The sequence below is a fragment of the Callospermophilus lateralis genome, chromosome 3, assembly GCF_048772815.1.
Source record: "Callospermophilus lateralis isolate mCalLat2 chromosome 3, mCalLat2.hap1, whole genome shotgun sequence".
NCBI classification, from domain to species: Eukaryota; Metazoa; Chordata; class Mammalia; order Rodentia; family Sciuridae; genus Callospermophilus; species Callospermophilus lateralis.
The window spans coordinates 106,257,296-106,274,993 of NC_135307.1; the positions used below are offsets into that span (position 1 = coordinate 106,257,296).

Below are 17,698 nucleotides of genomic sequence, written 5' to 3' on the forward strand. Positions count from 1 at the left end.
AACTTCTGAACTCAAGGGATCCTCGTAGCTTAGCTTCCTATGTGCTGGGACTACAGGTGACACCACCATGCCAACCAAGTATTTTTATGATAATTTTCTAAATATACACTAAGAGTAGGACATAAAGATAAATTTTATTACAGAATTATTTATTTATTTATTTATTCATTCATTCATTTATTCATTCATTTATTCATTTATTTATTCATTTATTTATTCATTTATTTATTGGTGCTGGGGATTGAACCCAGGGCCTTTTGCATGGGAGGCAAGCACTCTACCAACTGAGCTCTATCTCCAGCCTGCAAAATATTTATAACTTCAAGATTGTTTAAAAAAAAAAAAAAGTCACACTGGGAAAATATTTTCAAATAGCAATACTATTTTTTCCTTCAGTGTCTGGCTGTTTTTCACTTTACTTCATCATTCAATATTCAATGAAATATTTACTGGGTATTTTCTAATATGTATCAGGCTATGCCATCAACCAAGGACACACCAAGGAAAACAGACCAGACATGGTCCTTGTCCTCGTGAAGATATATTCTAGAGAAAATGAACATTGCTATCATGTGTTGTGTGATCAAGACTTTGCAATAAAATGACATTTGAGCAAATACCTGAAGCAAGTAAAGAATCAAGGCATGCAGGTAAAGGGTGTCCCAGGCAAAGGAAAAGGCAAACACAAAGAATGTGCTTTGGTATACATAAAAAAGAAAAAAGAAAAGTGTAAACTTCATGAGGCAGAAACATTCCTCACTATTGTTTCCTTCATGTATAATGACTGGTACATGATGGTACCTGGATACATATTTATTGAAGGAATAAACGAAATATGACTGCAGCAGAGTGAGCAAGGTGGGAAAGAACTAAAAACAAAGCCAAACATTCATGTGGGGTGACCTGTGGAAGGCCTTATAGGCCACAGTAAAGCCTGAGTCATTACTCTGAGAAAGATATGAAGCCAGGGGTTTTGAAGAATAGTGATATGATTAGTTTCACTTTAAAAGGATCACTTTGGCTATTATATGGAGAACATAGTATTCGATCGAAATAGAGATAGTTAAGAGTCTACTGCAATGATCCAGGTAAGAGATAATGATAACTCAGTACAGTAGCAATGGAAGAGAAGAGTCATAATCTGAATGCATTTGGAAGAGCCAAGGAACTGACTAATATTGTGGATCAAAGTATAAAAGAAAAAGAGAAGTCAAAGAAGGCTAATGGTAGAAAACATTCCTCTCTTTAAAACAAATACCAATAATACTTATATTTGTACACACAATTCATATCTGACATTATTTTAGATAAGCTCTCACTTTAGGATCTAAACAATCAATAAGAAACATCTCTACTATGTTTTGTTTTCTGTTATCAAGGTAATATAAACTTATTATCAAAATTTAGAATATGAAAAAGGAAACAGGCAAAAATGAAAAACTATAATCCCACCATCCAGACATGAACAACTATTATTAACCAAAGAAAATGTATACACATAATTTTAAATGGATTTATAATGTTGGTATTATAATGTTTTTTCTCCAGTTTTATATTGTAAATATCTTTCCAGGTTTTCTTTTACTATATGACTTTAAAGGCAATAAAAAAACACGTTGGTAATTTTAGGCTGTTGACATTTTTCCAAATTATAACCATGACAATAAACAATATTATTCAGCACAAAAGTGGAAATTACAAATAAATAAATAAATAAGTGTCACAGAGATTTTCTACAGAAATGCAAATTCTAATTAATAGTCTTTGGAAATCCAGAATAGATCGGATTATTCCCATGGGTCATCCTTACACTGTTCTTTAAAAACAGTATTTCATTTTTCAAACATGTTTAAGTGTAAGCATGCACATGCACTGGGCAGTAAGAAAGGCAGAGCACATTTTTAATATACTTGATACCTGGGTCTAGCTTATAGTTAAGAAGACAGTGGCAACAAAAATATATTTGTGGACAAAAAGTCTACGTACTTCTTTAATTTCAAACTTGAGTAGAAGATTAATGAGTTCCTCATTTGGAATCTCTGCAGCTTTTTTAAATTCTGTTCCTTTGACACTTTTAGCAATCTGTGAGTCTCCATCTTCAGCATCAAAATACTCATCATCAGACTCTAAAGGAAAAAGATATTCATTTCGTCTTACATAATGTCCACTGCAAACTGCACAAAACACTCAAACCTGAATTTCCCAAAAGTAAAATTCATTAGACATAAACTTCATATACAGACTCAAAAGTCTGAATTTTAAAAGTTCCATAAAGTGATTTAATTTGGCATGTGACAATCAAATTAAAAGTCAAATAGCACTACTATTTTCACTTAAATAATTCTGCTTTTTACCTTAGTTCATTTATTCAATATGAAGTAAGATATTTATTGGGATCACCTATCTTATAAGTGCCCAGGATAGACATGATCTTGCCTTTTCAAAGCTTACATTCTAGTTCAAAATTAAAAGAAATCAGACCAGGATAGAAAAAAGTATCACAAAGAGAACGAAGCAAAAACTAAAATAAAGTAACTTATTTAGAATCTTAAGTACTATCAATCACAAACTGTCATTCATCCAATGAAGGCAGCTGAGCTTAAAAAAAAATAAGTGACCCAAAGTCACAGCATTCATTAGTAGAACCAGTAAATTACTATAATACTTTCAGAATTCCTTTATTTTTTGAAAATGTTATCTCTAGGTAACAATTTATAGCTTGGCTTGACAACAGTTTATATTTCTTACCTGATTCCACTCCATCTAGCAACAGTGAAGTACCAAGTAGACCTTTGGTCCCTCCTGAAATAATAGGAATTGGGGATATCTGGCAAAGAATATAAAAAGCTTTCTTAAAATTACTGATTTAGCAAGACTAAATATACATAAATGAGGCAAAGAACAAAAAGTAATAGAAGGCAAAGATGAAAAGATACATACACACAATACACAAACTTTCCAATAAGACATCTCATGTAATCAGCTAATAATTGGTTAGATTTTATAAATTATTAAGTTTAACATCCACATTTACAAAGACAAAACTAAATATAACTCCAGTAGGCAAGTCTATTTCATCATTCTGTGTCATTTAGTTGCTGCTAACAACAATACTAAAATGCACGTTTATACAGGTCCCTGCAAAATGGTATCACCATCAGTGGACTCTCTGATATTTCATTTCAAAGTAAGTAGAAATGCTACAAAGATCATTTATAATTAAAGTGACCTAAAACTTTTAAGTCCTACATATAAGAAAATTTTATATCATTAGTTTATTGGCAATTTAACAAAGAAGATTTCTATTTTTGGCTCTATTTAAAATATTTTACAAATTGATAAAGTTTTTACTTTCATTTCTTTATTTCTTGTCCTTTCAGTCACAAATTCCATAAATCTAACTTTCCATGAATACTTAAAAATAATAATTTTCTAATCAGGCATGGGTGTGGTGGCAGAAGATCAAAAGTTCAAGGTCAACCTGGGCAACATAGTGAGACCCTGTCTCCAAATAAAATTTAAAAAGGGTTGGGTATGTAGCTCAGTGAGTTCAATCCCCAGTAGAATGAATGAATGAATGGTAGTTCTGTGAAAAGAGAAGCTTCAGTATATCTATTATAACCACTTACCTGTCTCTCTGCAGACTGTGTAGATGATTTCTGTGGCAAAGGTATACTGTTAATCAAACACAGCATATATTTCATCTTCTGGTCAGAAATTCTCACATGCATCAAAGGAAGTCCTCCTGATACTTTAAATCTAAAAATATAAATTAACTGTAAGGTTTCAAAGTCAGCTTCTCTGTATTGTGAAGAGGGGATAAATTTGAGAAGGGACTATATTGTCAAGTCAAAGTTGCTTTGGACATGTTTTAATCTAATTCCACTCATGCTTCATTTAGACAACATTATCAGGGAATGGAAAGTTGTATGTAAGATAATTTAAGTGTTCCATTCTTATGCAGTTAGAACTTTTTACATTAACTAATTGTTATGACAATTCTTCACAATTGTCTACTTTTTAAAACCAAAATCACCACACATACTTTATTTCCTAGAATCTCCGATTTCTTATCAGTATCAAAGAACACCTACCCCATTATTCTCTATCTTCTCACTTTTATTTTTTATATGTATGGCAGTGGGAAGCACCTGACATATCATTTGTACAATTGTTTATTTTGGGTCTCCTGACTAAAATGTAAGGAGGACATCCATTTAACTAGTAAATCACCAAGCCTGTATTTATCTGTCATGTAAATTTGGGCAGCTGCTCTATTCTGTTCCTTACTCAATACAACTGCGTGACATTTGTTTGTGTCAATAGCTTCCTGGCAGCTATTTGCTACTCATAGAGCTCTTTAAGGTTTATGTTTGGCTTCCTGACTAAACTGTGAACAGTTCAAGTTGACAGATGCCCAATTGCTAGGTGGATTATTGGGGTAGAATAAAACAGTATTTAGGGAGAAATTTATAGTACTAAATGCCTATATCAGGAAAAATAAAAAGCCTCAAATTAATTACTTTAGCTTCTACCTTAAGAAACTAAGAATGAAAAGCAAATGTAACTCAAAGTAAGCAGAGGAAAACAAAAATAAGCAGGAGAGTAGAAATCAGGAAGATTAAAAAAATAGAAACAAAATATAGAAAATAATTTAAACCAAAAATGGGTTCTTTCAGGTCAACAAAATTGATTAACACTAGTCAGATTAAGAAAAATAAAGAAAAGACATGAATTACTAATATCAGGAATGACAGAGTGAAGATCACTTAACTTACAGATTTAACACCTTAGAGATTCTTAAGGTGTTAAAAATGTAATATGGAAATACAAAAATAACTTTATGCCAGTAAACTCAATAACCAAGATGAATATATTTCTTGAAATATACAAAAAAAAATCACTGCAAACATACTTCAAACCTTTGCTCAAAACAACTAAAATACACAAAAGAGCACTCTAAGGAACAGATAATCTGAATAGACATGTATCTACAAAAGAAACTGAATGTGTTGTTAAAATTATCTCCAAAGAAAATTCCAAGCTGAGATAGCTTTATTGCTAAATCTACCTAACATATAAGAAAGAAAGAATACCAATTCCATAGATCTTCAAGATAACCAACATTACCCTTATAACAAAACAGGAAAAGCACAAACCAATACCCCCCCAATCAACATAGATATAAAACTTCATAACAAAATTTCTGCAAGCAAAGACCACAATAGTTTAAAAGGTTAATACATTATTTCCAATTAAGATTTATCTGGTAAGGAAAGGCTGGTTTAACATCAACCTGACAAAGGGTATCAGGAACTATTTGATACATGCAACAATATGAATGAATCTCAAATAAATCATGCTGAAAATAGCTAACCAAAAACTCTATGATTCTATTCATATTAAATTTTAGAAAATCCTAACAAATGTAGAGTGTCAGAAAACACAAATATACAGTGTCACCTAGGGACTAGGAGAAAGGAGTTAGGTGGGGAAAGAGAGACTTGGAGGTGATAGAGACATTCAGTATGTTGACTGCGATAATAGTTTCATGGAGCTATACATAGGTCAAAACTTCATTACATTGGACATTTTAAATGATACAGCTTATAGAATTATACCACAATAAAGTTGGTTTTTAAACAGCAACATAATTTCACAATTATCTATTTAAATTCAAAATTCATTTTCTATTTTTTTTCCTACATTTCTCACAATTTATATGGTTTCGGGATGTAAATAGCCTCTAATTTTTTTTTAAGATTTTATTTTATGGATATTGAATCCTGAATTGAATCCATTCAAAAACATGGATTATCAACTTTCATACAACATTCAAATAAGAATTCTGAAATGAGATATATGAGATATAATTCAAACAAATGTCTTCTTCAAAATGTTATTTCTGCTCCAAAACAGAATATTCAGTATTTTTCTGGCTCACAGAGATACATATTTTGATTCCTTAAAACTTAGTAACTGATGGAGATATAGGTCACTTTGTTGATTTCTAATACAAAAGAAGTGCATATATTACCTGGCCATTCTAGCGTCTTTCTCTACCATTGCCTTGGCCAATTCAACATGGATATCCATTGGTTGCAATATATGCATAGTTGATGGATGCTGAAATCGACACTTTTTCCAGTTTTCCTCTTTAAAAAAAATAATTTAAAATATTATTTTTAAAAAATTATCAGATATTCTGTGGAAAACTACTCTGAGTTACTAAAAAAGAGTTATCAGAGTCAATGAACACCAATTTTTAAATCTTTCAGCAAACAAGTTAAATAATCTTTATTTTCAATACAGACTGAAGTCAGTCTGTGATATAAAAATGATCCTAGATGTTTGGAGAACATTTATACGATAATACCTTTCATTTCAAAACAAAAAGGGAAAAAAACCCCAGGCATTTATTACCTCAATTTACAATTGGTGATCAAGGTGAGTGGGTACAGTGAAGAGAGAAAACACAGGTGAAAAAAAATAAGTTTATGGTTCCTAAGTGCAATAGATATACAAGCTTAGCATTTAATTTCAAAGCAAAAATATTTTATCAAGCTAAATTTTTTGACCAAAAAAACATGTGTAATAATCACCATTCTTCAAAAAAAAGAGATCTGAAAAACAGATTTCCCAGTGGCTAAGGATCCTTTGCAGATCTTTATTGATGGACTTTTATACCTTGTAAGTCAAACAATTATTCACAGATAAGTATAAGAGAAAAGGCAGTTTTAATCATCTGTGAAAGTACTTCACCTAAAGGAATTAACAGGCTCCTAATACATAAAATCCAACATTTTCTTTATGTTTTATACAAGAATATAAATCCTGCTTTTAGAGATTATGTCTGTACCTTCCTCCAATGACTTATAAAGGGCTATACTCAAGGATGGTTTATACTTATTGCCTCTAGAAACTAAAGTACAATGGACCAAAAATCTATACTTAAGCAATATAAAACACAAAAGCTTTTGAAAAATAATTATCTTTAAAGTTTTAGGACTATAGCTACAGGTTAGGTACTCCTAAATCAAAATGTTTTAGACCAGAAGACATGCCTTGGATTTAGAAATTTTGGGGGCTGTGGGAATATTTTCATATACATAATTAGGTATCGTGGGGATGGGACTCAAGCCTAAAAACAAAATCCATTTATATTTCATATATACCTTAAACAGGTAAGATGAAAATTAATTTTACACAATATTTTTAGTGCATGTTCATTTTGACTATAACCTGTCACATGAGACCAGGAGAATTTTTCACTGTGGTGTCATTTTAATACTCAAAAAGTTTCATATTTTGGAGCATTTCAGATTTAGGATGTTTGGATTAGGGATGTTTAACCTGTACTATATTGTAGATATATATTTCTCAAGTATCTATAAAGCAGAAGTTAAAGTAGTACTGAAATGAAGCACAGACTAATGCAGTAAAATACTTAATAATAAAAGTACTAAGGAAATAACACTGAAACATTCCAAAAGCATTAGGACAGAAGCACTTGAACCAAATGAAACTTTCATTTTGTATTCTGAGCTGATAAAACAGCTACAGTGCAAAAATGGGCTTAGATAAAAATGTTGCTAGGTAAAGTTCTATTTCTAACTGTGATGGTGATTTGCACTGGTAAGTCCTGTTTGGTGTTCTACAGGCTATATATGAAAACAGTTGTCAGAACTCATAAACATATACATATATACATACACTACTAAAGCTACCTTAAAGGATGAGCAGTGGTTTACCTGCTCTTGCAAAGAGTAGTTGCACACTCTTTATTTCAATATCAAACTTGTCATATGCTTTATCCATTATTTCTTCCAGAGATGAATTAGTAGTTTTCTGTAAACCTTGATCTTTACTGTTGAGCTAAAATGGAGGGAAAAATTTCTTAAATTTTTCACAAGAGGAAAGTACTTACATCAACACTTTGGTTACGGGTGGAATAGACGAACTCTAGATAGGGCAGAGGGGTTGGAGGGGAAGGGAGGGGGCATGAGGTAATTAATGATGGTAGAATGTGATGATCATTACTATCCAAAGTACAGGTATGAAGATATGAATTGATGTGAATATACTATGTATACAACCAGAGATATGAAAAATTGTGCTCTATATGTGTAATAAGAATTATTATAATGCATTTTGCTGTCATATTTAAATTTTAAAAAATTTTTAAAAATCTAACTAAAATGAGAAGATTACCCTTAAAGAATCCAGACTTTACTTAATTTATTGGTAATTACTCACAGTACTTTATTAGGACTATAATATTTTAATATTTATTTTTTAGTTTTTGGCGGACACAACATCTTTGTTTGTATGTGGTGCTGAGGATCGAACCTGTATGTGGTGCTGAGGATCGAACCTGGGCCGCATGCATGCCAGGCGAGCGCGCTACCATTTGAGCCACATCCCCAGCCCGAGTATAATATTTTAGCATACATCTGCTATGTTTGAATAATAGGTGCCAAGCACATTTTCAATAATTAGATCAGTTACTCAGCTGTCTGCCTCAAATAACCTGACTAAAAGGAAACTCTTCTTCCTGGCTCTCAGAAGGTATGGCTTAGGACTCAGCTCCCCTACACCTTGCATCCTTCACCTAAATAGCAGGGTTCTGTTCCTTTTCCTAGCTATGCTATGAAAGCAATTAGGCCATTAGAATTCAGTTCCAATTTCTACTTTCTTTTCCTCCTTCCCAGTGAAATTTAGGACTATACTTTTTAAAAGTGTCACCTTTTCCAGAAGATTCAAAATTCAAAATACAGGAGTTCTAATTGCTAGAGATGAGTGTTTTCATATATTTATTGACCATTTGTATTTCTTCCTTTGAAAATTATCTATTTTAGTTCCTTTGCCCATGTACTGCTTGGGTTGTTGTTTTTGTTTTTTATTTTTGTTGTTAAGCTTTTTGATTCCTTTGTATATCCTGGAAGTTAACACCTTATTTGAGGTGTGGGTGGCAAAGATTTTCTCTCATTCTGTAGGCTGTGTCTTCATGCTTTTGATTGTTTCCTTTGCTGTAAAGAAGCTTTTTAGTTTGATACCATACCATTTATTGATTTTTTATTTTAATTCTTGCACTTTAGGAGCCTTGTTGAGGAAGTCAGTTCCTCAGCTGACGCTATGAAGAGTTAGGCCTATATTGTCTTCTAGTAGGTGCAGGGTTTCTGGTCTAATACCTAGGTCTTTGATCCACTTTGAGTTTAGTTTTGTGCTGGGTAAGAAACAGGGGTTTTATTGCATTCTACTACATATGGATTTCCAATTTTCCCTGCACCATTTGTTGAAGAGGCTATCTTTTCTCCAATGTATGTTTTTGGCACTTTTGTCTACTTTGATACTATTAATGTGGGTTTGTCTCTGTGTCCTCTATTCTGTTCCATTGGTCTTCATATGTGGTTGGTACCAATACCATGCTATTTTTGTTACTATAGCTCTGTAGTACAATTTAAAGTCATGTATTGTGATGACTCCTGCTTCACTTTTCTCACTAAGGATTGCTTTTGCTCTGGGCCTCTTATTTTTCCACATGAATTGGTACAACCACTCTGGAAAGCAGTATGGAGGTTCCTCAAAAAAACTAAGAATGAAACCACCGCTGGACCAAGTTATCCTGGTCCTCGGTATTTACCCAATGGAATTAAAATGAATTAAATGTCACTACAGTGACACAGCCTCAATGTTTATAAAAGCACAATTCACAATAGCTTAAGCTATGAAACCAACCTAGGCGCCCATCAACATATGAACAGATAAAGAAAGTATGCTTTATATATACAATGGAATATTACTCAGCCATAAAGAATGACTTTATGATATTTGCTGGTAAATGAAAAGACCTGGAGATTAGCATACTAAATCAAATTAGACAATCCCAAAATATCAAAGGTCAAATATTCCCTCTGATATGTGGATGCTAACACACAACAAGGGGGTTGTGGGAAGAATAGTTACTGACAGTAGTTAAAACAAACCTATGCTCCTAGTGTACAATTTCCTAATGTCGAAATATATTAGCAACAGTAACACTGTATACTTAAACTTTACAAACCATGAAAACTGTTTGTCTCCAATTCAGAAAAGACGAAAGTAGTCCAGTCCTCAATGTCAAATCATCTACCATTACAGAAAATTCTGGGGTGTTTTGTTTTAATCACCATCTAATATATATGAAATATTCTAAGCTAGGCTTGGAAAAAGTAAGTCTATGTTTAGTTTAAGTGAATTGTGAGGGAAAAAACTGCAAGTTATCAGATATCAAGCTACCAAGCTTATCAAAAACAAAAATGCATATATACATACCTGAAATGTACCAAAATCTAAAATGAGAAGATCTGACTTTTTTTGGTGAAAACCTGTCTGTGGAATTATTAGATAAGAAGGCTTTAGATTTATCCTTAAATCAAGGACTTTTCGAGTTTCAATAATATGTGTAAGTCCTAGAGAAGACCAAAAAAAAAAAAAAAAAAGAAAATGATTAGAAGTTCAAGTTAAGTATTAGTGATCATACTATTAACAATCAGACTAAGAATTTAACTTCAAAAGCATTAGGAAGAGTGTTAATTCTTCTCAAAGATTCTCAATTCAACATATGAGGTGAAAACTGAATCTATTCAATAGGATATGATCACATCAGCACACGTAAGTACAGTAAACCCAACACAGCTACAATTTTATCTAAAGACAGAATGATTTACTATTTCCCTGGTTAAGCAACCAGATAAAATAGCTGACTTGAGTTTAGAGGCCACATTATACAAAAACCTATATCTTTAAAATTAGTCATTCAACTTCTTAAGAAGTGAGATGGAGGGATATTTCCACCTCAAGCCCATTCTGAGGCAACGTTCCTATAAGTAATGCAGGCAAGAACCATGTGTGCCAGATATTATTCTTTCTCATCTGGTGTAGAAAGTATATTTGGCTTTGGTTAAGCTATGTCCACTAAATAATACAGCCTGAATACAAATCAAAGAAGAAAACAACCTATATGATTTTAAATATAATGTTTACATTAGATTAGACAACATTTTCAAAGTTTAGTTGATGCTTATATAGACACTCAGATTCTTTACCTGTAGCTGTTCTCTCTTTAATTTCTTCCAGCTTCATCAATGTAGCTGATGTTATCTGCTCAAGATCTAATCCCCTATTTGACTGAAAGAATTCAACTACTGCATTTATGGTTTTCTGTAAAAGAATTTTAAAATACAACTAAGTTATACATAATTCTTCTATATTATAAATTGGGGGGGTTAGGAATAGGGATTGAACTCAAAGGCACTTAACCACCAAGTCACATCCCCAGCCCTATTTTGTATTTTATTTAGAGACAGGGTCTAACTGAGTTGCTTAGAGCCTTGCTAGTGCTGAAGCTGGCTTTGAACTCATGATCCTCCTGTCTCAGCCTCTCAAACTGCTGGGCTCATAGGTGTGCACCACCACATCGGCTATATTATAAATTTTAAGGTTTCAACTCAATTCTAAAGAACTGTCGCTTTGAACTGAGAAACCTAAAGATATTCTGAGGTGAATACTACATCTTCCTCTGGAGAGGCCACAGATTAGTACATATCATTAAGGTGCCAAATATTTTCTATAGTGACATATGTGGCAAAAGACATTACTTCTGGTTTTAGCTTCCAATTAGATGGTAAAACACCATTTATTGAAACTGTAATTGGATGTTTGAATTTTGAAGTTTAGAGCAATAAGGAAAGGTTTTCACCTTTACTGGCATGTAAAATTAAAAGTAAAAAAGAAAAATCAGGGAGCTGGGACTGTAGCTCAGTGATAGAGTGCCTGCCTTGCACATGTGAGGCCCTGGGTTCCATCGTCAGAACCACATAAAAATAAACAAATAAAGCTATTGTGTCCATCTGCAATTAAAAGAAAACATTAAAAAAAAGAAAAGAAAAATCAGAGATTTTGCAAGATGAAAAAATTTTTGGAGATCAGTTGTATAACAGCGTGACTGAATGTATCAGTACTGAAGCATATACTTAAAAATGTTCAAGATGGTATTTTTATGTGAATTTAATGACAATTTATTTTCTTAAAACATTAGAGAATACAATGAGTTCTAAAGTCTTTATAGATTGCTTCTCACATACACTGTTAATCTAGCTCTAAACTGTAAAGTAAAAATAAGTGATGGTAGGGCCAATCTGTAAGTGGTGTGATGAGTAGCAAGCCAGGCTTATCTTGCTGGTGTGAAGACAGGCAGAATCAAGGGCACAGCCACAGATTCAGAACCTGAGCCAGCATTTTCAGTGACACCTAGATGCCAGTGCTTCTCACCATGTAAACACTGAAATTCTTTTTCATCACTCCCAAGCCACTCTGAATTGGTTCTGAACATTGAAAGCAAAGGAAGAATAAGTTGAAAGGAACTGGAGTAGGAAGTCAATATGAACTATTTGGGAATAGGTGGTAAAATGAACATGAAACTCTTTCTAATATACTAGTATTTTTTTAAACTTAACATAAGCAGAGATAAATCAACTTTATGGTAGAAAAATATAAGAAAAATCAAAATAAACTGCTTTTGAAACAAGAAAAAACTGTTTGGAAACTTACCTATGTTAATGTAAAAAATGTTAAATATGAAAGAGGAGAAATAAGACAAACATACATCAGAAATACAAGACGGTTTCAATAGAATTACTTTCTCCTTGTACTTACAGCATCATAGATGACCTCTACAGGCTGAGACTGAATGATCAGGGTCTGGTCAGCAGGACTATTCTCCGGATTAGTTTCAAACTCAATTTTAAGCAAAGATGATGCAGTATCACCAATTGAAGCCACAAGTGATGGTACACTATCTTGCTGTCTCAGACCTGTTATATACCAGTGTTCTAATTTTGCTTCTATCCTACAATCAATGTGGGGTGGGAGGGAGGAAGTAATAAGATCCATTACAATATAATGGGTTAAATTACAAGTTTTCCTTAAACTTCTTCAAAAGCCAGGTTCATGCCCATTACCAGAGTTAAAATGCAATCTCCTTGGCTTGACATTCATTACCCATACAATCTGTTTTTGTTGCTTCTGATGTTGTTGTTATTGTTATTAACTCCATATCATTCACATGAAAAACTCACTTTAGACAACCCAAGAGTACTGCAGAGGTTCTGCTCACTGCTATATAAATAAAAGCACATGCCCCAAGGACAAACTCATCTATTTCCAAGTGACCTGTAATACCTACCATCGCATCCCTACTTCTCCTAGTGTCCTGTTCAGCTAGTTTAAGTTTTCTCCTGGTCAAGTTATACTCTTCTACAACTAAGCCTGTGTAGCATTGACTACAAGGTATTTAATTTTACATTACCTTCTCAAAGTGAGTTAATATGCTACATATTTCTTGAATTATGACCTTTTTTGCATATCCTCTCTTATCAACTTGAAAAAAGAAATTTGCTGGACCTATGCATAGCTTTCACAATATGGAGTCTATAGATTAATAATATTTGTGAAGGAAAGGAGGGTATGTAGAAAAAATGATTAGCTTTATAGTTTCAAAATAAAACAAACAAATATAAAAAAGACTATCTTGGCCTACATAAAGGAAAAAAGTTTTTACTAATCAGTTTATTTAATGCTGAATAATACTCTTTCTTTGGGACCTAAATCATAATTTGAAATAATAAATTTTTTAAAACTTACTTCACTGCTTGTGCTCCTGGTCGCTGAGATACTTGAGTGCCAAGGCCAATTATCTGAATTTTTAGTATTTCTGGAATATTTTTACTTTCCCTGATTACAACAGAGGTACTTATCAACTTCAGGGTCATTATATGGGCAACATACTGAATGGTAAGAAAGAATGAAAATTGTTAAAGTTTAAGTAATTATTGCTTTAATAGTTTCTTCTTAATTAAATACTTTGAATTATAAAGTGAAATATGGTAGATTCTGGCATCATATACTTACAATAAATGAGTATTAGAAAATTCCATGAATTAGTCTGCTCAACAGGACATTTACAAAAGATCCAAAAAATTCATTTCTCTTAGTTTTAAAAGAGATTAAGAAAAATGACAAAACACTGTATAATAGGAATATTCAACTCATCATCTTTCACTAAAGCAAATTAAATATTTCAGACCAATTCTCTAGCCAAGACAAGAAAAACTATAAAGAACATCTTCCTCATAGCTATGAATATTTACAAGACTCTGGGGGGAAAAAATGTGACCCAAAAACTATTGAGTGAAATTGAAGGTAGGACAAACACCAAAGAGATGATCCTAGAATCTAGGAATGTGTTTCCCCTAGACACATTTAAAAATTTAAGTGGTTGCAGCCTAAAAGCTAACAGCAAGAGTGGCAGGTTCAAAACAGAAAACCAGGTCCCACCAAGGGACAATGGCACTAACAAAATCCCCTTGTTTTGGATGGGACCCTAAAAAGATACATGATAGGAGCAAAGAAGAAGTAGGCAGACTCCCAGGACTGGTAGCCCAGCATCAAATCATCTCAATGCGTAAAATAATATAGAACTAATCCCACTTGTCGGTGGCTACATACACCAAAACACAAAAATTTTCTCTGAAGTAAAAAAAAAGCCACCTCTTCTGGAAGAAGGTAGTACTTTCAATATTTCTTTGTAAATATCCATGATTTGTAAAAACAGTATGCATGCAAGAATACATACATACACACACACAAACACAATTACACTTGTAGAATTCAAGATACATTAGAGCAAAAATCAGGAAAATAATAAGAAAATAGAAACAAATTCACAGGAACTTCGGTCATCAAATTTTAGACTTAGAGGAAGTCCAAGCTTAGACATAGACTACACTTATTAGGTTCAAGGAGATGAAAGACAAGCCTAAGTATGTTAGTAAAGAATTGTGAGCCACTAAAAAAAGAAACAAATGAAAATGTAAGAACTAAGAGATACAAAAACAAATTAAGAACTCAGTGAATGGGCTTAAAAGTAATAAATAGCTAAAGAATTAGAAAAACTATCCAAAGAATGAATTAAATACTTGGAAATATGAAAGAGTAAGATATATGAGACACATCATGAAAAGATCCAAAAAAATATTTTGAGAAGGCCCAAAAAGAGAAGGAGAAGGGAATGATGGAACAGAAACAAAATTTGAAGTGATTAATTTTTCCCAAATTGATAAAACTTCAAGATCGCCTAGAAAATTCAAATAATACAAACAAAAACAAATAGATACCTAAACATATCACAGTATAACTACTAGAAAACTAAAGGAAAGCGATTTCCTTAAAAAACAAAGGTAGTAGCCAGGTATAGTGACACATGGCTGAAATCCCAGTGACAAAGAAAGCCAAGTCAGGAGGACTTCAAGTTCAAGGTCAGCCTCAATAACTTAGTAATGCAGTGTCTCAAAAGAAAAAAAAAAAGGAGGTGAGGGTATATATCTCAATGGTATGAGTGTCCCTAGGTTCAATACCCAATCCCATGGGAGAAAAAACAAAGGCAGAGATGGTTGGAAATTATCTTCAAAGTGATACAGTAAAACTAACAGCTGAATATACAAGAGAAACAATGTAGGACAAATAACAATAAAATTATATATACAAACTCTGTAAACAAATCATTAACAACTTAGAATTCTATACAAAAAAAATGAATCTATGAAGAAAGAAGGGGGAAATAGTGATATTTACAGAAAAACAAAAATTAAAAAAACTACCTACCAGCAGACCAGCATTAAAGTAAATAATATAATGAGCATTCTTTAGGCAGAAGGGAAATAATTAGAGATGAACAGTCATAGAAAGAGAAAGAAATAAATTGACCATAACAGCCCCTTTGCTGAAATTCATGCTTCATAAAATAATCTATAGATTCAAGATAATCTCTAACAACACCACAGCATGTACTTTTGAAAACATTAATGAGATGATTCTAAAAAGAATATGTAAGTTCAAATAACCTAAACAGCCAAAATACCCTTAAAGAAAACTAAGTTAATGGTAGTACTTCAAGATATATAAAACTTTAATAATCAACATGGGGGCATTAGTATAAGAACAGACATGAATACAACAGAACAGAAGAGTCTAACAATACAACCACACAGAGAGAGTCAATTTATTTTCAACCAAGGGGCCAACTAAGGACTCAATTTGCATATGGAAAAAAATAAACCTTCACTCTGTGCCACTCTAAGCACAAAAATTAATTTAAGATGAATGCAAAACTAAATATAAAACCCAGACCACCATAAAATTTCTAGACAGAAAACAAAGGCAAGTATTTTTGTTAACTTTTAGTAAGCAAATATTTGTTGAACAGATCTAACATTAGTACCAATCATATAAAAATTTTAAAATTATTTTTTCTCATAAATAACCATCATTAAGAAAATCAACAGACAAGTCACACGCTCATAAATGACAAATGATTGCATGTACTATCTTTTTATGTACATACAACAAGGCTTATGAGCTGAATATTTAAAGAACTCCCATAAAAATAATAAAAGAATAAACAAAAAATTTTTAAATAGGCAAAAAGCACTGTGTAACACCAAATGAACATATAGAGATGTCCAATAAGATAGGAAAAGATGCTCAACATCATCAGCCATCAGGAAAATGAAAATTAAAACTTATAATGGAATTTCTACTAGAGTGTCTTAAATTCGTAGTTTAAAAAAATCAAATGTGGCAAGGAAGAGGCACAAGAGAAATGACTGGAGTGGATATAAAATATTATGACCACTCTGGAGAATTATTTGCCAGTTTTTTTTAAAAAGTCATATATGCATCTGCCCTATGACTCAACAATTCCACTCCCAGGCATGGAAAAATTAACAACTCCACTCCCAGGCCACTATAAACAGAAAATGTATGTCCACAAAAGACTTGTACAAGAATGTTCACAACAGCCTTATTTGATAATAGCCAAGAACTAAAACAACAAAAATATTAAGCAACAGGAGATGGTTAATAAAATGAGGTATATTAGAACCATGAACTACTATTCAATAATTAAAAGTAACAATCTAACCATACTCATACAACATGGATGAATACCAAAAACATTATGTGAACAATAGAAGCTAACAATATACATAAATGCTTTGAACAGGAAAAAACCATTTGTGGTCACATAAGTCATAAAGCGGTTGCTTTTGGAGAGCAGGAGAAGAAAAATGACTAGAAAAGGTCAGCAGGAATGTTTGAGGGATGGAAATAGTCTCTATCTTGGTTTGGATAGCTACTACATAGGCATATTCCATTATCCAAATTCATCAAAATGACCTTAAGATCTTAGTGCTTTGTTGTACATGAATTCTACCTCAAAAAAATTTTAAACACACTATTTATAACAAACCCCACAAAAGATGTTCAACATATACAAAGAAAACCAGAAAACATTATTTAAGAATAAAATGTTATGATTTGGATATGAGGTATCCCCCAAAAGCTCACATGTGAGACAATGAAAGAAGGTGCAGAGAAGAAATGATTGGGTTAAGAGAGCCTTAGCTCAAATCAGTGAACTAATCACCTGATGGGATTTACTGAGTGGTAAATGAAGGCAGGTGGAGTGTGACTGGAGGAAGTGGGGCACTGGGGGCATGGCTTTAGGTATATGCTGAGAGCCATAGCCAAGTAGAAATGACGCTTGGCAATTTCTTTGTCAGCCTACCCAATGTTGCTTAGAGGGGGGACTCTCCATTGT

The 17,698-nt window shown here is 32.7% G+C and overlaps 1 protein-coding gene across 2 annotated transcripts in view; it reads right to left on the reverse strand.

Moving 5' to 3' along the window:
- Vps13c (vacuolar protein sorting 13 homolog C) overlaps positions 1-17,698 on the reverse strand; it is a 165,394-nt gene that overhangs the window by 97,930 nt on the left and 49,766 nt on the right. For both annotated transcript variants that reach the window (XM_076850881.2, XM_076850882.2), the window contains exons 17-25: positions 13,684-13,826; positions 12,697-12,889; positions 11,088-11,202; positions 10,315-10,451; positions 7,752-7,875; positions 6,038-6,155; positions 3,630-3,759; positions 2,749-2,827; positions 1,987-2,126 (exon numbers count right to left, since the gene is read on the reverse strand). In XM_076850881.2, coding sequence (XP_076706996.2) covers positions 1,987-2,126; positions 2,749-2,827; positions 3,630-3,759; positions 6,038-6,155; positions 7,752-7,875; positions 10,315-10,451; positions 11,088-11,202; positions 12,697-12,889; positions 13,684-13,826 — 1,179 coding nt within the window. The remainder of the gene's footprint in view (positions 1-1,986; positions 2,127-2,748; positions 2,828-3,629; positions 3,760-6,037; positions 6,156-7,751; positions 7,876-10,314; positions 10,452-11,087; positions 11,203-12,696; positions 12,890-13,683; positions 13,827-17,698) is intronic.